Genomic DNA, 26,179 nt, shown 5'->3' with positions numbered 1-26,179 from the left:
CGATCTTGCGTACGGCTTGGTTCCTATCTTCGTGCTTGGAGTTTGCTTGATATCTTGGGTCTTCTCTTGTGCTCCTAAGGTCTTGCTTGTGGTGTTGATCATCAGATCATCACGTCGCCTTCGTCCATGTCACGTCTTGCACCCTATTGAACTACAAAACAATCACTTGCAAATTCATTAGTCCAATTTGGTTGTGTTGGTTATCAAACACCAAAATCCAAAGTAAATCGGCCTAGAGTCTATTTTCCTTACATTGTAGAACACGGACCGACAGCCGGTTGATGCGGGTCCCCCACACGACCAACACACATTCGACGAGTACCTGCGGTGGCTTCATAGGTCTACGAGGACACATATCAAGCCTCCGTACACTGAGGAGGTGATTAACGAGGACGACGAGGAAGATGTGATCGAAGATGTGTACGACGTTGCCACTAGAGATGACACACAACTACAGAGAGCCCCGCTTCAAAGATACGTGGTAAGATACTCGAATGGAACAATTTGTTATCCATTTGGTATTAAGTATGTCTACTAAAACTATCCAACCGCGTTTCTGTACCTAGGCGACACAATTATCAAGGCTGTATAACGAAGCTGCGTTTTGGCTTCATGAGTCTAGAGGCCTGGGGCCAAGCGTTCTCGAGGCTTTTGTGGAGGTAAACATAAACTTTTCCGTTTTAAAAATGTTTCTTTAGTGTATATGCGTTTGGGAAATGCACTAACCTCAACGTCTATTTATGCAGAAGGTGAAGCGGAGCTATAGGAAGCTAGCTCAGAAGCTGAGCTGCATGGATACTCCTTGGGTGGAACCGGCAGTCCTGGCGTGGTCGAGTGGCACGTCTTTTGGCTCTTTGAGGACACCAGCTGGCTCTTCTTAGCCGGTGACAGGTGCCACTTCCGCAGTGCGTACACCACCACATCATACCGCTGAGAAGGACCCTGCAAACGAGGACAACAAGGACGGCGATGACAACGACGACAACAACCCCCTTGGCTTCCGCAGACAGCACCACCAGTGGAACGATTGGCCGCAGCACGAGATCAGCATGTGTCCGCTAGGTGGTGCCCCGCTTGGTACCCAAGGAGCCTCACAGGTAGTAACAAAGGTAGTTTCTTTAAATATGTAGGCTCCATGAACTAACAATTATAAAGATTATAAGTAATCGTGCATATCATATACTTATAGGGTATGAGCCGTACGCACCGGCAACGTGACCACACCGACGTTGGCTACACTCCCAATGTGTTGCCTACAAATCCAAAGAGATAGAGGCGTCCGAGGGATCCTTACACTCCTGGGACTTAGTTAGTTATGTCGAACTTATGTCGAACAAATATTGTCGTCCGAAACTTGCAAACTTATGAACCAATGAAAATGTTATGTGGCAACTTGTCAACTTGCGCACGGACTCCATTTATTTGCTTCATATTCGTTTCAATGCGCCGCGGCAGCACTGCCGACGAGATTAACTAGCAACTAGTTCGGGAACCGGCAGTCCCGGCGTATCTCGCCGCCGGTGGCCGGCATCATGACCTTGATCCTCCCGAGCTTGGTCATCGCCACCACGAAATCGCCGAAGAAGACACCCTGGTTGGACGCGTAGTAGTCGACCGTGCTGCGCGACCTCATGTCAGAGTAGATCACCTGGTCGGAGCCCAGGAGGCCCTTGCCAACATGCAGGTTCCGGTAGAAGGCGTTGTCGAAGCCCACCGGCGAGGGGTCGAGGAAGGCGAAGGCGTTGGAGTCGGAGCTGCAGGTGCCGTTCAGCTGCGACGCGAAACCGGGGTCCATGGTCGTGTCGCTGCCGATCCTCACCGACAGCAGCTAAGGCTGGTCTTCTGTCTGCGTCCAGGTCCTGCTGCACCATGGGCTATGGCGTGTTAGTACCGCACTAAGATCGGTGGCGCGGCAGACCCTGCCACGTCACCAGTCAGCGCCCCGGTCGTCGCCATGTCACCCCTCTCGCCGCGCCACCATGCATGACGCGGCATAGGCGTTTCGCCGCGCCATGGCAATAGGCGCGGCCAAAAGTATCAGTTTTCAAAAAAAAATTAAACAGTGTTAGATTTAAAATTAGTTTACAAAAAGTGTTAAAAATAAAAAAATCGCCATGGAGGATGAGTGCGACCGTGCGTTCGTGCGGTGGTGATAAGGATGAGGATGCGTGTTGTGGAGATAAGAGGTGATAGAAAATAAAATAAAATAAATATAAGAAAAAATATTATTGACATTGTATCGGTTTCAACTATTAGGAAAGGCTATTTTTAACAAATGTTTTTTCTAAAACAACTTGAGCTCCACGAGTGGAGCTGCTCCACCGACCACCAGACAAAGAAAAAAAACTGCTCCACGAGTGAAGTAGAGTTGTACCAAAGATGTTAGCTCGTGAATATAATACTAGATCATGTTAATAAACGCCAAGCTGGCAGGAAAAATTGATTTGGAGAGTGAAAGGGCCGGATCAAGCTTGCTTTAATTGGTTGTCCAGAGTTCCGACCATATAGCTGCACCGGATATCCTCCTAGGCTCCTTTGGCGTCATTAAGGGAAAAAACAACGCCGAACCTCATTATCCTGTGATACGAATCATCCTTTCCTCGGAGCTTACGTGTCCGCATCCTACGTGTTTCCGCTATGAAAACCGGAATCATGTGTCCGCGTTCGATATGATTCTTATTGTTTCTATAAATCCGTTATCGTAAAGTGTCGACAAAAATTGTAATGGTTCCGGTGCAACGCACAAGCATTTATCTAGTAACTAAAGAATTATGGATAGCCATGAGCCTCTTTTCCAAATTTGAGGAATATCTGAAAATTTGATATCTTGAGTCCACTTCTCTAACAGTTCTGCCCAAGAGTAGAGAAATCTTTCTTTACCTAAAAAAGATACAGAGTATGAAGGATTTTTTTTTTAACAAAAGTCGATATGTTTGCTGTGGTCGGCAGATGTTTCTCCTCAACCTTTCAAATCTGCGATATTACTGCCAGATCAGTCTCTGTGTTCAGGTACCCTTTCAGCCTTACCATGAACTACTCATCCATTCATCATAGCAGTAAGGGGTACAGGCCCAAAAGCCTTACACAAAACGGGCCGGCAAGTGGCCACCACAAAGACAATACAGAAGTACTACAACCTTGATTTTCTATTTCTTTCCCCTTTATTTCTCTTTTTTGTTTCTTTTCCCTTTCTCTTTTTATTTTCTTTATTTTTATTCTATTCTAAGGATTTTAGTTTTGTTTAACCTTTATATTTTGATTCATTTGATCCTAATTATTTTTCCTTCATTTATTTGTTAGCTTGTGCATTTTGCAATGTTCCTATTGTACTCCTAATATGTTACATGCTATATTTTTTGTTGTTGTTCGCACGATATCCATAAGAGATTCCAAGTTGTACTTGATTTTGTTCACGCAATATACATGTTATATTATATGGCATTGTGAGTTGTTCACATAATATCAATGAGATGTTTCTTGAAGATATTTTCATTGTTCATATAGTGCGCATGGCATTTTTTCTATTTGTTTTCCTTTTTATTTTTGTTTGTTTCTATGTCTTTTTAATGCCAACGGAAGCTAGTCCGGTTGGTCTAGCTCTCCTGCGACACCCTGCTGGCCGGGGATCGAGCCCCCTCGGGGGCGATTTATGCTGGTAGGTGCGAAAAAATCCCCTCACCTGCCCTGCGTTTCCCAAAGCACATGTTGTGGACAGGACCACTCACAGAGTTATTGGCCCTAGTGTGCGGCCAGGGTAACGGGGTTCGGGGGTTTTTCTCGACCTGTGTGAGAGGTCTCCTTCTTAAAGCGCAAAGCTCTGGGGTTGTCTAGTCATTCGAGGGTTGAATTTTTTTATTTGACTTTTTAATGTTATTTTTATTATGACTTGGGCCCATGATCATGGTGCCCAGCTATGTTTTTGTCCCCGGACTAAAAATATATTTTGCTATTTTTGGCCTTTTTGTTTGGTAAAACTCGTTAATAGATGTAGATTTCTTAAGAACACCACCTCTATAAATGTTACCCCCTCCATCTCAAAATAAGTGCACATCTCGCACTTTAAGAAGTTAAACAATTTTAAATTTGACCAAATATATATATATAAATACTAATGTTATGACATCAAAACATATATTATTAGATTAACCATGTCATATATTTTCATACTAAATCTTTTTAGAGATTCAAATGTTAATACTATTTTCCGCTAATTCGGTCAAATATAAGATATGTTGATTCCTCGAAGTACAAGATGAGCACTTATTTTAGAACGGATGAAATACCGGCCTCTCTAGTTGGGCCACTGCATATATCTCATTTACATAAGACCATTTGGCAGAGTCAGTGTGCCAGTACCCATCTCCGTATATTAACAAGCACCACCTTTACATATAGTTCCTGTAGTAGTGCCATAAACCTTTAAATTAGTGCGGTTTTGAAAAAAAAATAATGTGCAATTTAGCAGCTGCTTACCGTGGAAACAATTTAGGATAAAGACAATGAACTTGCACTCTCAGTTGAAAGGAGTTCATGATTTCACACAAGCACACATGGGGCAACAGAGCAGGCATCAAATTATAAAACTGCAGCACTAGTACAGTACAGGTACTCAAAAAAATTGCATGATTAGGTAATACAGCTAAAATCAAACGGAAATGAAACCATTCAGTTCACCTAACTCAATCTCTCTTTCCAGATCTTTCTGGAACAGTGAGTCGTAGACTTTTGTTGCCACACAGCAAGACGAAGCTGGGAACTTGCCAAACAACCTAGCAAGAGTCACAGCCGACAAAAATGACTACTTCCTTCGGCCAAAAAACTGCACGTGTCGTCTTCTAATTTGACCAGTTTATAAAAAAATATAGTATCAATATTTGTATTCTCAAATAAACTTACTATAAAAATATATTGCATGATTAATCTAATAATATTTATTTGAATCATATATATTAGACTTTTTTATGATTTTGTCAAGTTTTAATTAGTTAATTTTGCAAAACAAGATGTGCACTTTTTTTGTGGGACAAAAGGAGTAGCAGACTAGCAGGGGTTCAGCTGGAAACATAAAGAAAACACAAGTCGTCGATCTGAATGCCCAGATCCTGAGGCTTCTATCTAGAGTAGTAAAACCAACGCCAAGCATTTCATTTTATCTAATGTAGAGGTATCCCTCAACATCATGTAAAACTAAAAATACTCCGGGTTGGTAATTTGCGACATCCTATCAACACTATCAGATATGATCCTCCTAAATTAACCAGAATTTTTTAATGAAAGCTTTATTAATCTTAGAGAATTACGTCAAAATGGCAAAATCGTATTAAGACCACTTCTGTCTCTGCAAAGCTAATATGCATGCTGCATATAATTATGACAAAAATAGAGAAAACGACATGACACCAAATAATACGCACCAATACTTTTTTGTTCCTGCGTAACAGACCAAGTATAGACATAACTATAGTATGGTGGAATCTGGGACGACCTTAGTAGGATATCAGAGTTTTCAAGAGTAACGGTTCCAAACAACACATCTTTCATTGTTGTCTCAGGGATTTCCTCCTGTGAAGAGCGTTCATATTGAAGACAACCAAAAAATGATTCAGAAGGTATAGCCATTCTTCCAAACTGTGCAAATCTATTTTGTCTCAGAAGAGCGGATGGATGTTCTCTAAATTTGGAGATATTCTTCTGGATCAACCTTCTCGTGAAGCTACGAATCTTGCACCAAAAGTCTATATCAAAGCTTGCTTCCGGTTTGAAAAATTCTGGTTGCGTCATCCTGGCTTCCATGCTGCAATCTGTGCTGCTTGGCGCTCGCCTAATCTAGCCTCAGGCGGCCTTCAGCTCACCCGACGGATCAAGGCATGTCGGCAGGAGTGCAAAGCTTGGGCAAAACGCATGAAAAATCCTGATCAGCGGGAGCTAGACCTTCGGGCCTTGGTCGACGCTTTGGATATTTTGGAAGAATGTCGCCAACTCCACAGCTCAGAGCTTTCCTTGCGAACAGAAGCCACCTCTGCCATCCAAGGAGTCCTCAGGGACAAGCTGTCCAATTGGCGCAAGCGCTTCTCTCTCAAGCTCGCCTTCCATTGGGACGAGAACTCCCGCTTCTTTCATGCCTCTGCTTCAGGCCGCAGAAGGAAAAATTACATCCAGTCCCTGGAGGATGCCAATGTTAGCCACTCCACTCATGCGGTTAAAGCTGTGCTCCTTCACAACTTTTACTCCGACCTCCCTGGCCAACCGGTTGAAACCACCTGGGATTTCTTGCTCTCTGATCTGTACACCTCTGCCTCCATCCATAGTGACGGTCTCACTGCCCCGTTCACGATGGCTGAAATCACTGAGGCCATCTTTGCGATGGACGTGAACTCTAGCCCGGGGCCGGACGGCTTTGGCCCCAGCTTCTACCGCACCTTTTGGACTCAGACCAAAGGTACTCTCCTAGGGCTCCTACACTACTACACAAATGATTTTGCAAGACGGTGCCCTTTTATTAACGGAGAAGGTCACAAAATCCAACCGTCTGGGTTAATGCCTACGATTAATAGAAGCTGTCATTTTTTATTTAAAGAGGCGGACACTTTTACCCACCTCAGAAAATGGATTTACGGAGATGGTCATCTTAAGGCAACCGTCTACAAAAATAATCTATTTTCGGAGGCGGTCGTCTTAAGATACCGTCCTCCAAAAAGGTCGAGGCCCAACAGAACCCAGGCAGCCCACTACTGTGAAAGCATGTGTATATATACCAAAGTTAGGGTTTGGGCAACCCCATAGCCACTCCTCTCTTAGCCTCAACCCCGCATCCCTCTCTCTCACTCCCGCAAGCTGCGCGTCGCTCTCTATCCCTCACCCCCGCAGCCAAGCGCGTCTCTCTCTCTCTCTCTCTCTCTCTCTCTCACCTCTTCTGGCGTCCGTGCACAGCTTGGTGGCTGCAGCTCCTCCAGCGGCGTGACCATGCACCCTGGCCACCGTGCCTCTCTCCCTCCCTTCTATCCCTCACACACAGCGGATCAAGGTCCCGACGCCGTGGAGGGCCCGACGGCGGTGGCCACGCGCCATGGCTGGCGGCGGTGGCCACACGCCCCGGCCAGCGGCATGGAGGGCCCGGCGCAGTGGCTACGCGCCCTAGCCATCGTGGATCTGGCGCAAGGAGGAGGTATGCCCCTCATCCTCTGTCTCCTCTCTCAGATCTAGGGCGGATCCGTCCCTCCCTCGTAGATCCGCGACGACGGGGTCTACGGCGACCTTCGGTGGCGGCGGCGCGGTTGCTGCGGCGAGCTCCCCGTCAGTGGCGGCGGCGCAGGAGGATCGAGATCCAGCGACAGCAAGCCGGCCCCCTCCACCTCCTGCGACGGCGGGCGAGATCCAAGAGGCGCAAGGAGTCTGGACCCGGTGGGGAGGAGGCCGGCCGCGCCCAGATTCGGCGGCGGCGACAGCAGCGGGCTCGATTGGGCCCGGCGGCGGACTCAATTGGACTCGCTAGGGTTTTTTATTTTTTTAAATCGATTAATGGAGGTGCGCAGCTTAATGCGACCGCCTCCGTTAATCGTTTAACCGAGGCGGGCAAAGCAACCGCCTCCAAAAAAAAGGTTGGATTAACCGTGACCTTTGATTGGATGCAGTTGCAATGCCCGCCTCTATTAATCCAAAATGCATGTCACCATTAAGTTATTCTGTACTAGTGCTTGACTCCTTCCATGCTGGTGTGCTGGAACTGGACGGCCTGAACAGAGCCCACCTCGTGCTACTCCCCAAAAAAGATGGGGCGAACACTGCTGACACTTTCCGCCCACGTACACTTCGCACGGCAATCTCAACATAAGATGTCCTGATTTTTTATAAGCATCGTACAAGACAACGTGTACGAAATCTTTTGAAATTTTTATCATAGCCTCCACATACGATATCACGACATCTCAATAAGTTTCATGATTTTTGGACTTCGTTTGCTTTTTATAGAATTTAAAAACACTTCGCACGCAAGTTCGCGGTCATGTTTCGTGAACAAGATGTCCGAAATTTCGGGGCCGTTCCTGAATACGGCCTTACACTACACTCACTAACATGACTATCAAATTTTGAATCATTAAATTCCATTATTCGTACCACGTGCAGTTCAAATTTATATTTTTCGAAAAAAATCAAGTAAACAAAATAAAGTAACTAAATATATCAAAAAGCCATAAAAAATCCCCAAATTCTAATTAGGAGTTTCTGGTACTTTAAAAGGACTGCACAAAAAATTTGGAGGCCAAAAACAAAAAAAAATAAAAAAACTTTGCCGAGTGCCGGGGCATGGCACTCGGCAAAGGGGGACTTTGCCGAGTGCCAAGAATAAGGCGCTCGGCAAAGAGGTTTTTAAATTTTTTTTAGAAATTTTCTCTTTACCGGGCACTCGGCAAAGCCATTTCAAAAAAAAAAAATTTTTGCCGACGGCCGGATCGGGGCACTCGGCAAAGTTGCCTCCTTTGCCGAGTGCCTCCCTGATCCGGCGCTTGGCAAAGGGGCGGGTGGGGGCACTTAAGCGAGTTTGCCCGGGCACAGTCCAAGCCACACACAGAGAGCCCCCCGCGCGCCCCGCTCCTGGCCGTCCCCGCGCCACCGCCCGCCAACGCCGGCCCTCCCCCGCGCCACGCGCCGCCCTCCCCTCCCCGTGCCCCCGTGCCCACCAGCCACCGGGCCGCCGCCGACGCCGCGCGCCGCCCGCCCGCAGCCCCTCCCCGCGCCCCAGCCGGATGGAGGCGTCAGCTTCGGCAGAAGGTGGGGGAGGCAGCGCCGCCACGCGGAGCAGCCCGGCGGCCGTGCATGCCACCAACGACGACGCCGCGGCCAGCAAGCTGTAATCCCCCTTCCCTTTTCCTCCCCTGTCTCTCCCAGAGATGCGATGGTTTCCGTTGTGCGGCTAATTTGTTTTCTCCGTTGCAATTGGGCGGATGGATGGAATGGAATGGAAGAGGCGCGGCTGGTTTGTTGGGGCCGCTTGTTTGTCGATAATTATACACTTTTGGTTGCAATGAATCGGCGTAGGAACTAGAAAGCACTTGAGCCAGGCTCATAAGCATGTAACACGATGCACGGTTCTCTTGTTAGGAAGATGAACTGGGGTAGCTTGTCACTCCAATTTTGATGTGAAAGTCCCTCCTTGCGGCAAGGGGATATACAGTGCTATAAAATGTTCCATTTTTATTTTTCTGTGTAAGAAATCAAGTATAAAGGTAAGCAAGAGGTATGCTGCAGTTACCAATTCGTTGTCAACTGAACTATCTCTTGTGTGGATGATTTGTGGATAGCGAGTTAGTCCTTTAATTCAATTATTATCCCTTAGTACATAGATCTAATTTGTGTTGATTCAACTGATACATTCCATTTTTGTTCTTGTTTTTTCCCCACCCCAAGGATGAAGGGATGGCTCCACACCTTTATGTAGAACTGGATTTCAAGGAGGTATTGGAATTTCTCATTTCTGTACTGAAGTGAATTTTACACCTTGATGCAATGTAATTCTTGTGTTTGTGATTTAGCATGCCAGTAGTTATCGAATCTTTCCCACTTGCATCTTCTCACCCTTGTGCACGCCACCTAGAGACGTCGGCTTTAGATTTCTTTGGATCCAATGGTTGGCTTTCACAAAGGCATGTTGGTTTTGTTTAATCAAAAACTTTTTACCTGTTCCGTTAGTCATGTGTGTGGTTGTAAGTTTTACTTCAACCGAACTTTGTGCCCAGGTTTGGAGTCTGTAATAATTGGTCTGATTCGATCCTTGGATAGATGAAGCCGGATATTTTATGCTTTATCTAAAAAAAGTAATATCTGTCAACTGCAAATGTTTGGCAGGTAACCAGCAAAAAGGCCGCCATCATTAACCATTATAGTGAAATGAAGGAAAAGTTAGGCTCAGAAGCTTCGATTTCAATTGGTACATCTCATTTACTCTCTGTGTGTCATCCCTTTTTGCAGGTTGGGTCCTTCCAATTTGTAATTGGATTGACCCAAACTCCTAAACAATTTCATGCACTATACTAAAATATCCTTTTAGAACTATCTATTTGTCAATTATTCACTATATGTCTGCCTCTTATCCTATTTCTGTTGTATCTCACAGATATTTGTGTTTAAACACATACAAGGAGACGTGTTGTTTACTGAGTAGCAGTAGTATCAAGTCTTATATTCCATACAGAAAATTCAAGTCACCTTTTGTCAAGTTCTCACTAATCTGTATCCACTGATTTATAGTAGCAAATAAATGGTCCTTGGAGAAGCATAAAGTACTAGTTACCATAGCAGAAAAAGTTCCTTTTTCGTTTGGTTTCAGAGGTAGCCGTTCCGTCCTGTTTGGAAGAAAACTCTCTTTGTCTCGTTGTGAGAACTTCAGAACTTAAAATGGATAATGAACTTTTGCAAAATATTACTTTCAGATTCAAGTAGAATTGCAAGTTAGAGTGACCACTACGTGTTACAGAATTGGACATTTCTTTTTCTTGATGTGCCTGTAGCCTGCGCAATAACTTATCCATCTATTTCAGAAAAAGGTGAAGTAATAAGCACGCATTACAAGCTATTTTCTTCTGATATTCGTGACATACCAAAACTGGATTCAGTTATTCGCATGGCTGAAATGGATCCTAGGTAAGCTTCTTTTCTCTTCTGATATGAAAACATGTTGAACTAGAAAATATGCCACACAATATAGGGACACCATCAATTAGGATACATGCATGATGTAGTTTCTATGCCTTTTTAATATAAACCAAGCTTTCAAGTGTTTGATATAACTTTCTGTTGTCATCAGCTTGCCAACCTTTATAATTGCAGAGTGTGTGCTTATTTACCTTGACCCGACTGCCACTGGTGCTATCGTGAGTTGGGCATCTCAAAGTTCTCCACTGCTGTCTTTTTCTTATATGAGCAGGTCGAATCATTCTCATGGTGTACTATATTTTGCTTCTTAGGTGTAGCCTTTGGAATTGATGGCTAATGTTTTGATGCAGATTCATCCTGATGATGCACAGAATTTTTTTTAAAAAAAAATTCAAACTTTGCCGAGTGCCGACCAGATGGCACTCGGCAAAGAATTTTTTTTAAAAAAAAATTCAAACTTTGCCGAGCGCCGGCCAGGGGGCACTCGGCAAAGAATTTTTAGAAAAAACAAAATAAAACATCTTTGCCGAGGGCCGGATAGAGGACACTCGACAAAGATTTTTTTAAAAAAATAATAATAAATCTTTTCCGAGTGCCTGAAGGGTTGGCACTTAGCAAAGCGACCGTCAATGGGGCCGGTGCCATGACGGTCGTTTTTCTTTGCCGAGTGCCCCTGGGGCTCTCGACAAAGCCTTTGCCGAGTGCCCGATAAAAGACACTCGGTAAAGAGGGCTTTACCGATCAATTTTTTGCCGTGTGTTCTTTGCCGAGTGCCGCACTCAGCAAAAGCTTTGCCGAGTGCAATTTAGCCTTTGCCGAGTGCCTCAGGCACTCAGCAAAAAACCTGAATCCAGTAGCGCAAGAGCATATAGGACAACGGTCCCTGTTCTAGATGCAAAAGGTCCCTGTTCTAGTGGCTGGTCTGTGCATGCCTCACTTCTATTCAATTTGTCTGCAACTTGCATGTCTGCTCTGTTCCAACTTGCGAGACTTGATCAAACATTACTTCAGTTTTGGCATAACAGAAGCCACACGCTGCACCTGCCTTTTCAATTACATGCCCTGGGAGATTTTTTTTATTTTTAACACTTTTTTAAACTATTTTTAAAACTGACACTGTTTTTTTTTCTTCAAAACTAACACTTTTGGACGCGCCAACTGACATGGTGCAGCCAAACCACTCTAACGCGCCATGCATGGCGGCGCGGCCAGGCTGCCACCATGGCAGCGACCGATGACGTGGCCCAGCTCTGCCGCGCCACAGATCACGGCGCGGCGGGCTAGATGCGCCATAGATCACGGCGCGGCACCGACGCGCCATCGCGCATGGCGCGGCAGGCCCCAGTAAAGGCCCGCGACGCCGCTCTCTCTTCCCTTTCTCTATCTCTCTCACTCGCACGCCTGCCGGCGCGCCCACCACCGCCCTCGCCGCCATATCTTTAGTGTACGGAGCAAGGGTGGCACAAGCTTGGGCGGCGAACATTATGGTGGACGAAACTACCGAGTTGATCTTGAAAAAGTAGAGTGCAGTTGCAATGTCCCTCAGATCATACATGCCCCTTGCTCTCATATGATCACGGCCTGCAGGGTTCGCGGGTACAACTATGAGGATCTGCCATATATATCACCCTTGTATCTCTGTTCGAACACCATTAGTATTTGGGAGAGGAGCTTCGAGCCATACCTTTACCCGACACATTGGCTACCTTATCATGGTTATGACTGCGTGCCGCATCCGGATCTAATGAAGGTAGGCAAGGGTAGGAGGAAGAAGAAGCGACTCAAGGGAGACATGGACGCTATGAGAGGGTACGGCGAAGACATGTACGGAGGGGGAGACTTCAACGAGACCCGTGGCAGTAATCTTTGCTCCGTTTGAAAAGAACCTGGTCACAAGGCTAACAGGCATAGAAGACAATGACAGCAGGTGCATATAGCATACATTTTATTATATTAATGTTAATTGGTTGCTATGCTATTTAAAACTACTATGTTAGAACATTGGGACCTTGGAGCTATGTTTATTATGATATATGTTTATTCTCTAATTTTATATAATAGTTTATTCCTTTTACATTTACTTTGTTTTTATGCACTAATGTTCCATCATATTATAGTACTCTTAATGTTTGTTCTAACATATCCATTTGAAATTTGAACCAGGATGGGGGATCATCATCCGCAGTACCCCATTCTTGAGGTGCACTACGACAAGGACAACCGAGCCAAGCGTCTGTCGGAGCTTTAGGAGGACTTGGTACCTCTTAGACTACGCACGCACTAGCCGCATCGCTGGGACAAGCGATACCGGCCGTACATACAGCATGCCAGCTTCCTTGAGATCATTCGGGTCTTCAACACTGGACTACCGATCTTTGACCCTGCACTTCTCACTACTGTTGTCGATAGGTATGATTTGATACACGTTTGCGATAGTACAAAGCATTGATTTGTCTCATTGTTTGAATTAAAAACTTCTTGTATTGAATTAAAAACCAACAGGTGGAGGTCAGAGATCCACACCTTCCACCTTCCGTGCTGCGAGTTGACTATCACGATGCAGGATGTGAAGATGATACTGTGTCTGCAATTGGGGGGCCTTCTAGTGACTAGGATTCTTGATAACGATCACTGGATGGATTTGGTGGGGCAGTTCTGTGGCAGAAGACAACTCGAGGACGAGAATGCTAAGAGAGCAAAGTAAGAATTTCTATGTTCCAAACATTTACCATTTTGACACCAGCACATATTTTGCAAATTATTTTGCTATTTAGATGGAGAGTGTAGTACATAACTTTTATGATGCATATTGTCTTTGTCTAATTTAATGTTTGTTTTTGTTCCCTCAGCTCTCATGTAACATCTGGTGTCAGCTCTAATTTAATGTTTGCAAAATATTTCAGGAAAACATCCGGTGTCAGTTCGGTCTGGATAACAGAAAATTTCGAGGTGCCGCTGCACCCAAATGCTCCAGAGCAGGAGATCGAGAGGTATGCTATAGTGTGGTTGTGGCACTTCTTAGGCGCCTTCCTGTTCCTCGACGCGTCGGGTAACACCATTAGCTGGGCCTTCCTCAACATACTGAGCCAGCCATGGGAGAATATAGGAGCGTACAGCTGGGGCAGCGCGGTCCTAGCATGGATCTATCGTCAGCTCTGTGTTGCCTACCAACGCAGTACAGAAGGTGCCAACCTAGGAGGTTGTTCCCACCTACTACAGGTTTGGTGTTGGGAGTGATGGCCAGTCGGGAGGCCCGTTGTTCACGGTTTACATGTAAGTGTCGACACAGAATTTTGTCCCGTGCCGAGGGCACACGAGCAAGCCAGAAGGGTCTGCTCGATGGAGCTGTAGATCCGTCTAGTTTCAGCGCAGGGATGGTTGATCTTGTGCACACCTCCCAAGACGTGCCAGTCAATTGACTCTACAATTGACAAGAGAGAAAGTTTATCAGTAATTTAGGGTGGAACTTGCCGGTGTTGCCAGACAGTTCTGAATGTACGGCTCTGAGAGCCGATATGAAAGGAGATCGACTAAATTTTTGATTCCAGCATATTCATACGAATAAATCAGTTAAAGCTCATGGGGTTGTGTAAGAAGAATCGGTAATTGTTCACGATGAATATCATTATTTGAACAAATATTGGTCAATGGTAATAAGATGTCAACAGTAATTAGTTTATGCTAAACCAATGACTGCGAGTAACTGAACCTCTTTTTATGTAAAGAAACAGCTCATCATCATTCAACCATTTAATAAAGATAAATCTAATGAACATGTTAGATCTCATCTATCGCTATGACCAGTGGGGCATGAGGCAGAATCATGTAGGCCGTAGAAACAACAATAGACTCGACGACCCTAACTTATCACTAATATCAGTGGGGCATGAGGCAGAATCATGCAGGCCATAATACAATAATAAGATCATGGGGCTAACACATCTTTCAACCTATCCCTACTTCAACGAACTCGTAATGTGAACTGTTCGTGAAAGCGCTCGATATCGGCTAAAACAGACAATTCAGGCATAGCGCACAGTTAAGGTCATGCCCTCTCTGGAACAGATCTACCAAATAACGATCCCCACTCCACGGTGCTAACAGTGGGGTGTGAGGCAGAATCACACAGGCCGTGATAACGGGCCATGGAACAGTTTTCGCTAGCCAATAGATATATTCAAGATCAGACATGCCTTAACCACACGCTATGCACGATCAAAATTGATATAAAACAACCAATAAAACATAACTCATCGTTTAAAGTGTAGATTAGATCAGTTTAGATTAACAAACGATGGGTTAAACAAGATATAAGGCCGATCTACATCAATCCTAATCGGGCGAAGTGATATTGTTGTAATTAAATAAAGAGATAAATGCACTGTAGGTCCATCAACTTTTTATGCTGTGTCATTCAAGTCCATTAACTTTGAAAGTGCAGGTTTGGGTACATGAACTTTTAAGTTGTGCCATTCAGGTCCAAATCTGTCCGTTTAGGGATTAGATCCTACGTGGCAATGCATGACAACACCATAGGTCATGTGAGCAGCACGTGAGGGCCCTTTGCGATTTGTTTTTTTTGCCGATAGCCCCCTATGCTTTCCATTCCCTCACTCTTCACCCCTTCCTCTCCCTTCCCTTCGAAGACATCGTCTTCAGACGACACCGGGGCGCTGGGTGGGATGATGGAGGCGACGCCGATGTTCCCTCAAGATTCGAGCTCCTCCGCTGCAGATCTGGATAAACCAGGTGATGTTCCACTAATTAGGTGCACAGAATGCCACAAGTGGCAGGTGGTTCGGCGTATTTCAAAGCAACCCTGGAGCGACGGTGAGGTTTTCTACTATTGCCCGGCCCACAAGGTGAGATTGAAACTGTTTTGATTCGACTAGGTGTTTACATTGCAGTTTGCAGTGAAGATTGATCCTTTCCTCTTGCTTGTAGCGCAAAGGCTTGGGCTGTCCCTTTTTCAAATGGGAGAAGGAGTATATCGAACATGTTGATTCTTTAAAGATGGAGGGCATGGGATTTCATCAGCATCTGATGCCACAGGAGCAAGCAAGTGCCTCCATTACCGAGCAAGTTGTGGAATCCAAGGAGCAGGAAGCAGTCGTAGGGATGAAGAAGGAAAGAGGCATTGCTGTTGATGCTGATATTGTGAAACATTTGAAAACCTTGGTTAGAACTGGTGACAACTTAGTTAGGTTGATGCAACTGACTTGTTTCATGGCTCTATGTATTACCTTGTTGCTGTTCTTGATCCTGGTTGTAATCAGCATTAAGGTCTGAATGTGTACGGATGAATGACTAAGTTATGAAGTTCTATGCAATTTGAAGGTGTATTGTCTAAAATGTGAATGTGATTTTGCAATTTTTTTTCTCATCTTGAAAAATGAAAGAAATCCAAACTGATTTCAACAAGCATAGAGTGTACACAGAATATGAACTGATAATCCAAAGATGCTTTGATATCATTCCAGTGAACTGGAGCATTGTTTTGCAACCAAAGCATACATGTCATTCACATACTTATACCTAACCAAAAGGTCATCTTTCTGCTGTACAAAAGGCAGAAAAGAAGAACATGCACTTAGAGTTTTTGCATGATTTACAATTTCACACACATCATTACTTGTCCTCTTCAACCAACAGCACCATCAGGATTGTTCATTGCAGCAGAAACCTTCTTGTGGGATGTTTCTTCGTGCCAGCCGCAGTCTTCTTTGTAGCAGTTGTTTTCTTCACAGTAGTGGACCTTGATCTCCCAGCCTGTGTTGCAGTAGTGGGTGGAACTGGCCTAGCTGCTGGTTGGTTAGACAATATGAAGCTTGAAAATGGAAGTGGTTTCTTTTTCCAGTAATCTACTCTGTGATGACTGAGAATGGAGATGATTAGTTTGAATAAGATGTTGGGTGATCTGGAGGAATTAAATGATAGTGACACTAACCTCTGCTTGCATCTGGGACATCATGGTACTTGATAACTGGGACATCATTGGCATGTCAGTTTCTTCAAACATGGAAACCTATAACATATATTTGATAACTTAGATAAGACATACTAGTACAATGTGCTAAACATGAGCAGTTACCTGACTAATCACTGGCATAGCAGTTTGAACTGGCATCATTGGCATGTCACTATAATCTTCAGTTGCAGCTTCCTCAAAAACCTCTTCAGTTTCAATGGCATAGAAGTTTGGCTCCTCTGTGCAGGTGTCTTGGGTGGAAGTCTAGCCTTTCTCATGCTACATGTAGCCCTGTTATGTCCTTTGTCTCCACAGTATCTACATGTCATTTGAATTCCATGCTTTGTCAACCTTGGTCCATGACTACCTTGTACCTCAGATGGCTGCTTCTTCCTTGATTTAGGAGGCCTTCCAACTTTCTTCACATATACTAGTGGTAGAATTACATTGCCTCCCACTTTCTGCCATGTGCTCTTGTCTTTACATGGCCACACATTGTGGCCATAAGCACTGAGATAGCTATTGGAAGAGTAACACTCAGGAACAACTGACTCTGGTGTGATCCTTTCATGCCTCAAGCATGAAATTGCATGAGAGCAAGGGATTCCAGTGAGGGTCCCACCTTCTGCAATCACAAGTCTTCATATTGATGTCCACTATGAACCTATAGTCCCTATCTTGTACGTGGAATATGCCCTGTCCAGCAGGCATTGCATAACATGTATTGGCCCATTTTGTGTTCCTATTAATTATCTTCTTTATCTTAGGACAGATGGGTCCCTGCCACTCTTCTCCCACCTCCCCTCTGTTTTTTGTAGAACCTGGACATTAGCTGTCCCTTGATCTGCTCTAGCATACTAAGAATTGGCATCTCCCTTGCCTCCAAGATATAACTGTTGAACACTTCACAGCTGTTGTTCAGCAACATGTCACACTTTGGAAAAATGCTGAAGTAAGCTCTGACCCAGGTGTTGAAAGGCATCTTCTGCAAACCACTCATAGGCCTTCTGATCCAAGGTCTTCATTTTCTCCATGTTCCTATTGAACTGAGGTATTGAACTTGACCTTGCACAACACCAAAGCTGGTTCTTGAGATTTTCACCTTTGAAGTGGTGTTGGAAGTTGGAATATAGGTGTCTGACACAGAACCTATGTTCAGAGTCAGGGAAAGACCTGTTGAACTGCTAGAATAAGACCCTAAAAACAAAAGTACAAACATATGAAAATGGTGTTTTCACCTAGCAAACAACTACAACAAGGATACAGTGCTGTTTTTACCTTTTGTTTATCTGTCATGATGGTCCAAGGATATGTGTTATCTATGCCAAGGTCATTTTTTAGTGTCTCCAAAAACCACTTCCATGTCACTAGTGATTCCACTTCCACTATTCCAATGGTAATTGGGAAGATACATCCATTTGGATCAATGCCCACAGCTGTCAGTATTTGTCCACCATACTTAGTCTTAATGTGGCATCCATCCAAGCATATGATAGGCCTACATGCAGTCAAGAAACCTCTTTTACATGCATCCAATGACATGTACAATGTGCTAAATACATTGCCATCCAGGTTCAGAAAGAAGCTGCTGCCTGGGTTACTTCTTCTAAGTTCATGACCATAATCCCAAAGTAACTTGTATTGCTCCACCTCATCTCCCATAACTTTCTTCATAAGCTAATCTTTTAGCTCTAGCAAGCTTGGACCTTGCTGGAGTTATGTTCCAGTCCCTCTGTACTGACCTAGCAAAATTTGTGAGGCTCATCTTCTGATCTGCCCTAAATGTTTCCAGATACTTGTCAGCAAGCCATCTTGATGTGCACCTCTTCAAAACCCACTTTTTCTGGCATGTGTGTTGTCCATTGAATTGCTTGATAACCAGACCATGAGATCTGCTATCCACTGAAGCATACAAGTTCCAAGGACAACCTTCTACATAGTGTGCTTCAATCCTCTTCTTCTCATTCCTTGGCAATTTAATTTCAACCCTATGCTTCAAACTGTATTCTGTAATTGCTTCCCTTAGAATCTCAGGGGTTGCAAACAATTGACCCAACTTAAATATTGGGTTATGCATATCCTGCTCTCTAAAAGTCTGAAACCTTAGTCTTCCTCCACTTTCATCATCTGATTCAGGCAACTGCAGCTCATCATCTTCTGTTGACATGTCATCTTCACTGTTATCTACAACATTGAAAGCTTTCTTGCCCTTATCTTTCTTCTTGCTTGCTTCTTCATCATCTGCATACTGAAAAAGGTCATCATCATCTGCATCCAGTTCGTAGTCAGAATCAACAAAATCAGGGTCCTCTTCACTGTTATCACCAGCACTGTCATCATCTCTGCCATCACCAAAATTAGGGTCCTCTCCACTGTTATCACCAACCCTCCCACTATCTGCATTGTCCATATGCATAGTCTTCATAGGACTAAAAACCTTGGGGAGGTGAGTTCAATGGGTTTGCAACATTGTCATCCCAAGGCATTCCAGAAAGGTTGTCATCATGGTCCAAATACAGCACAAAATTCTTAATTTGTGAACTAATGAGGACATTACCATTGTGTCTGTGTCAGACCAAATCAATCTCAACCCATTTGAAAGATTCTTCCCAGGTAGCAGCCAGAACACCTTCATGTTTGGATTTTTTGGTAGTGTAACTTAAAAAACAAGTTGCTCTATGAAAAGAGGAGACCATTTAGCAACTTCTACGTGGTCAAACCAACTAACTCTTCCACCCGGATAGGATTTGTTTAACCCTTGAGAAACAAAGCACCCCCATGATGCAATTTCCACTGAGAATTCTTCATCATCAGTGCCTACAGAAGAAAACCCCAAAATCTACAGCATAAATGACCAATACATGAAACCCTAGCCGACAAAATAAGATATTTTCTGCAACAAGCGACCTAAATCGACGTAAGAAATACCTCATAAACCAACCGATTTCAGAGTTCATGACATCGAAGAACTCACCATACTGTGGCGCCGTGCCCCCAGTGGTCGCAAAGAGGCCACCATCGCGCCGACCCGGCCGTGATCTGCGCGGCAGTCAGCGCTCGGCACCACCACCCCGCACAATCTTCACCGCCTCCACCGGCTATGTCGGCGTCCGGTCGACCACCCGCCGCCTCCGTCGTCCCACCCAACGCCCCGGCGTCGTCTTGAAGACGATGTCTTCGAAGGGAAGGGAGAGGAAGGGGTGAAGAGTGAGGGAATGGAAAGCATAGGGGGCTATCGGCAAAAAAAACGAATGGCAAAGGGCCCTCACGTGCTGCTCACATGACCTATGGTGTTGTCATGCATTGCCACGTAGGATCTAATCCCTAAACGGACAGATTTGGACCTGAATGGCACAACTTAAAAGTTCATGTACCCAAACCTGCACTTTCAAAGTTAATGGACTTGAATGACACAGCACAAAAAGTTGATGGACCTACAGTGCATTATCTCTTAAATAAACAATGGAAGCAATAAGCAATATCGGTAACTTAATGAATCTATCCGAAGGAACGCCACCCTTAGAGCCGATAACTTGACCTTAATCTAGTTCGAGCAGTGGAGGTCGACCGGATCGATGCAACCGTACTTGAACTAGACAAGAGTCGATAACTAGCTTATACCAGAGTCACAGTGGAGGTTGACCGGATCGATGCAGCCGTACGAACAGAAGTATAAGCCATGACGGAACTTATAGACAAGCAGTGGAGGTCGACCGTATCGATGCAGCCGTACTTACTGAAGAACTCGCTGAGATCTACTCTACTCCTACTCCTAAGGGGTGGCCGGAGCCAAAAAAGTAAATAACTTATATTGGATGATTGTGTCTTTTACAATAGCCGGGGTTTGATATTTATACCGGAGCCTAAACATGAATCCTACTCGAGCACGACTTGTTACAAACTTTGGCATAGAAGAAACATCCCCAATTTAAGATAACTTGGACCATAATCTTTCCCTTTTTGTAGAGGTCCAATATGCAATTTCCTGGTGCCAACTAGCTCATCATCGCTATCTGTTGATGTCATCCAAAGAGATCCGATTCTAGACCATTCTAAATTTTTTATGTCCCTACAAGTATTGATTTACTATATATGCACCAAACATGAATATAACTCTTGTTTCCATCTTTCATGGTTCATGTGTCAAATGTAAATTATTCAGATCATTTCTTTTTTATGTAGATGGCAACTGGAGATGGATCTTCATGTTTCAGCAAATCTGGACCACAATTGTGATGGCATTGACTAGTGATGGTTGGAAGTATTTCGTGGAGCCAGCATATTTGTTCATGGTAATATGCATTTGGGCTGCAACCAGCATGTTTGATCAGCGTGTGTGCTGTGGAGCAAGAGTATTTTGGTAGCAACCTTTGATCCTTTCTCGTGGCTGTCTTGGTTGTGCTGCAGCAAAGACTATTATAAATAGTATCTAGCTACTGCCATCTGGAATGTAGACTATTAGGAAGCAATAGCTCATGTTGCCTCTGATTTATGATTTTGGGAGGTAGTAACTTCATACCGAGAGTTGTATGGCTTATCTAGCAACTTAGGTTCTCTGCTGACTTGCAGTTCCATGTATGACTTAGGTTGGCAGTTTCATGTATGAATTTTTAGTGATGATGATATATATATTGAGACATTTGAATATAGTGCTTATGTCAAAAGGATCGGTTGTGAAGTTCAATGAGCTTATCGATATAAAAACGTGGTTTACTGGCAGGAAGCACGAACCTTTTCTGACGGTACCATAACCGACAAGGAAAGTCTGAATCTTCCCTGACGGGTATTTAGCTGACAAGGAAAGTTCGACCTCAGGGAAAGTGTACATTCCGTGACGTTTGTTTCCTGAGGGTAACCGTCACGGAAAGTCTTTCCTGACGGCTTGCTACGTCACGGGAAAAAAATTGCTGGGGTAGCGTGAAAGTGAGAATGACAACTAGTTTATACAAGTATAAAAAGATCGAAGGTCAAGTATTATATTATGAAACCTGTCGGTGACGATTTTCACCGTGTACACCCGGCCGACCAAGGAACGCGCAGCCAGCCGGGATATACATGCGCTAGCCACGGCACTACGTCCATCGATAATGATACTATCCTATCCTATCCAATCCAAATGATGAAATGAACGGAAATGGAATTGGCAACGAGAGCGGCTCGCGTACGTTACGTATCCTCTTGTCTTGCGTAAAGCCGCTAATTAGTTGGTCACAGCTGGATCGATCGACATTCCATTGTGGCGCGTGGCACATATGGTATGCGCACGCTATTTTTTCTTCCCGCCACTGGATTTGCAACCTCGGTTTGTTTGATAAGGAGTTTCGACGAAAGTTTCTTGAGAATTCTGTGGACGTTAAATAATAAGCTCACATGGCATAGTTTAACTAAAAAGAGAACGATACAAGTTTCATGGCATAGTTTAACTGAAAAGAGAACGATAGTTTACATTGTTTTCTACGTCTAAGAGTTGTGGAAACCAGAACATGAAACCCCACTGAGACTAGCCTAAATAACTAAGTGTACCTTTTGTTTAAGACACGTAGCTGTATTTTTTATTGATATTGGTGGCACATAAGATTTACCAAAGATGGAACGGAGGCAAGTATGTCGGCCTAGCCGACTTAGAGGTTGGCTCGGCCGACTTTGGTATTATTCATGGGCTAATAAGCCCTAAGCCGACTTTGGTGAAACGAAGTTCTCAAAATGCAAATTGAACTTTACCATTTTGTCCTTTCGTCGAGATAATAAAAAAACATATATAGAACAAAATTTGGAATCAGGACGAGAGGGTTATGGTCCCAAGAAAATTTCCCCTAAAAAGTTAGGATAGCCAACTTCGCCAGGAATGTTGGGATAGTCGACTTTCCCAAGGAAAGTTGGCGGGTTCCAAGTTAGAAAAACTAGGAAACTTGTGTATTGCGACATATGGGAAGATTTACTAGTGGGGTAAGACCCCCCCCCCCCACACCCTCTCCCTTATATATATGAGAGGATTACATGAGACGATTGAGGTATCAAACACAATCGAAATACAAACCAATCTATTCTCTACTTCTCTTGTGCCCTAATCTCTTCTAACCTCCATATTGTTGTTCATATCTTAATCCAACGACCAAGGATGGCACCTGACTTGCTAGCCAACCTAGGGCAACACGCCGATGCCTTTGCCCCGACGTTATCCCTCAGAGACGTGAGCTTTGATGGCTCCTTTGCTAGTTTGCATGGAAATTAGTTGTTTTTCATCATGTAAGTGTGTTGGTTATCCTTTTCTTGTTTGCTTGTAAACCATATCATTCTTCACCAAGTAAGTGTGATAGTTATCGTTCCCTACGCGAATCCTAGGGAATTTCTAATCTGTCCCCATAGCAGGTCAGGTAAGCCGACTATACAAGTCGACTAGGTTGGCTTTTCGCCCCTACTAGGTCCAGAACGACCACACAGGCTCTATGACCGGCTAGGCTAACCTTATGTACTTCTATTGCATTCTTCGGTCTGTTTGCGGCCCATGTTCTCTAACACTTTGGGTGTTGGACCAATATTTGCATCAAATACGATATTTCTATATACTCCCTCCATCCAAAAAGGATGCGATTCTAGATTAGTGTTATCTCAAAGTATATCAAGTTTGACAAAATTTATATATTATCATACTAATAAATATGTACCAATAGATTTGCCATAGTATTTTTATAATATATTTATTAGGCGTGTCACAAACATTAATAACTTTACTGATATATTTAGTCAAACTTTAGACACTTTAACTAAAAACGCATCTAGAATTTTATCTTTTTTGTGAACAGAGGTAACATTAGCTAAATATATAACTGTGGTATATGGACTATATATATATATATATATATATATATATATATATATATATATATATATATATATATATATATATATATATATATATATATATATATATATAGAATATGGCAACAGAAGGTGTGTAGGACCCATATGTCAAGTGAAAAGAAAAGACGCTAGCCTATCACAGGGTAGGATCTAATGACATAGAAGGAGGTCATGTACAAAATCGTGCGTTGAGAGGGTCTAAGGACAAATCTAACGGTTTACCTTTTGTTCTCTCCATCTGTCATCTGTGTATTCCAAATTTCAATGGCTCTATTCAAATTGCGTAGAGGGGGTACAAAAGAAGCATGGTACTCGATCGCTTGTCTCATCTGTGCACCCACATTTTTTCTCTTTCGCCTTACAATGACACTATAGTTCATGTTTATTTTACCATCATAATAAATCGAATATAAATACTCCATCATATAACATTCAACAAACAATTCACATTAATTTTGCCTTGTCATAGTGCGAATTTAAATCCAAAATTTGCACAAATTCATCATTTTTAAACATAAAAGCATAGTCAATATGTGTCTTGAATTATTGGACTAATATCAAGAAATAAGACCATACACCTTGTTTAAATATTGTATCCAGCCCTTATTTAACAGTGAAGGCCATTTCTCTACCCAAAAGTATGGTGACACATAGGATTGTGCAATTGGGGGATCCAAACCTCCCCAAATTTGAGAGAACGATTGAGGAGAAGGGTGCACAAATAGCTAGGAGAGTTGCATTGGTAGGGGATGTCATTGGATTGATGTTTTATGTAGACCGGGAGAGAAAACGGATGAGAAAGTGTTCGAAGGCTTCTTTTGGAGATGTTCTAATAAGGTGGAACCCGTTTGTTGATTTAGATTTTTCGTATTTATAATCACACTTCTCCTTTTTCAGTCACTTGAAAAATTGACAAATCCTTTAAGCGATGTTGAGAGCGCGTGACGTTAGAGGTGTTGCACCCTGCAGCCTTAAAAGGGGGTTTGGGGTAGGTAGGTCGGCTAGGAGAAGGAGGCATGTGCAAGAATGGACCGAGGAGAGATGATGATTGGGCCATGGAAGGGTGGCAGAGTCGTGGTAATGGCCTAGCAGCCATGTTAGTGTGGCGGGGGTGGGGGGAGGTGTAGAAGCAGGCTCGACAGTGAGGATGCTGCTAGGGATGCATGGGAGGCTACCGGCCGGAGGCGAGGGAGATGGAAAAGGGAGTGACTTTCAGTGTGAAAAGAAGAGAGTGAGGTTGAAGAAGAACGGTAGCAGTGTTGAGCTAGCAACCGTTGATAGACAATCCATTGGCTATTGTTTTTTGCCCGAAAAAAATGGAAATACGGATGCACGTTGGATAGCGATTCCCTTATAATAATTAATTAACCTGATGAGCAAGTATTAGTAGCACAATACTCCTTCCCGTACTAAAAAATAAACAAGTTTTGGATGGTGCGTCTGTTGTTTACAAAGCCAAAGGGCCTCTAGTCCAACTGGTTAGAGCGTCCCGGCGGCACTCCTCAGGTTCTGGGTTCGACTCCCCGTGGGAGCGAATTTCTGGCTATGGTTAAAAAAATTTCCTCGTCTGTCCCATGCCAAAGCACAGGTCTAAGGACTGACCCGTTCTCACATGGCGATGGTGCCGTTGTGTAAGGGTGGGGCAGGGGTTCGGGGGTTTTCTGGGCCTGCGTGAGATGATCTTCTTCTTAATGCAATGCCTAGGGGTGGTTATACCCTCGCAGGTCCAGTTTTTTTGTTGTTTACAAATGAAGTCGTTTTGCATGCATTAGCTGTGTTTTGGACAAGACTACCCCTGATCATTTTGTATCCCGTCACCCACTCCCGAGGATAACATTTAAAGGTGCCTCCACACCAACACAAGCACCAAGGTAAAAAAAATGGTGAGCGCAAAGGAAAAAAAGATTGCACCAACACAAAGTGCCATGCGAAGATCCGCACCAACTGACACCATGTTCGTTTGATCATATTAGTCATGATACAGTGTTTTTCTCTCACAACAAAACAGTATCAGTAGGCTTATAAGCCACATAAACGATCAAGCGAAAAGAGTGCGAAAAGAAATCTTGAGCGCAAAAGGAAAAAACTTGTGCCAACGTTAAAAAAAATTGTAACAGTTCACAGTGCTGAGCGCGAGGGATCAAAACTTGCACCTCTTACCTCGGGCCTCACCACGTTAACCAGTCTAGTTGAGATACTGCAATCCCTTGATATTGCTAAATTCTGTCTAAAATGATTTTATTTTTTTAGTACGAGGAGAGTACCAGTTTGTTGGGACGAAGGCACGTGCCACTAGGTACGTAGCATCCTACTCTGTTTCCTATACCTACTGTCTAGTCTTGGGCTTGGGGCGTCCGTTGGGCCAAGATACTCGTAGATCTATGGCTAATCATGAGCATTTACGCCTGGCGGCTGGACGTCAATTTCGTCTCGTCCTGAGTAGTACCGCGCAGCCCTACGACTCCGCAGCTATACGTCAATTAGGGCATGTTTAGAATCCAAAAAATTTTGTGCAGTACCTGTCACATCGAATCTTGCGGCACATGTATAGAGTACTAAATATAGATGAAAAAAAACTAATTACACAGTTGATCGAGAAATCGCGAGACGAAACTTTTAAACCTAATTAGTCCATAATTAGACACTAATTACCAAATACAAACGAAATGCTACAGTGAGTCAAAATCCAAAAAAAAATTT

General features: G+C 43.8%; 1 protein-coding gene and 1 pseudogene across 1 annotated transcript; both read right to left on the bottom strand.

The window, feature by feature from the left end:
* Positions 1-1,480: 1,480 nt before the first annotated feature.
* LOC136550728 (peroxidase 45-like) lies at positions 1,481-1,795 on the bottom strand. The gene has a single exon (XM_066542326.1). The coding sequence runs from the start codon at positions 1,793-1,795 to the stop codon at positions 1,481-1,483; it is 315 nt and encodes a 104-aa protein (XP_066398423.1).
* A 14,496-nt stretch (positions 1,796-16,291) lies between these two features.
* On the bottom strand, positions 16,292-19,028 carry LOC136550727 (uncharacterized; annotated as a pseudogene).
* Positions 19,029-26,179: the final 7,151 nt, after the last annotated feature.

Source organism: Miscanthus floridulus, chromosome 4, assembly GCF_019320115.1.
Source record: "Miscanthus floridulus cultivar M001 chromosome 4, ASM1932011v1, whole genome shotgun sequence".
Classification (NCBI taxonomy): Eukaryota; Viridiplantae; Streptophyta; class Magnoliopsida; order Poales; family Poaceae; genus Miscanthus; species Miscanthus floridulus.
This window is presented reverse-complemented; position numbering and strand designations above follow the sequence as displayed.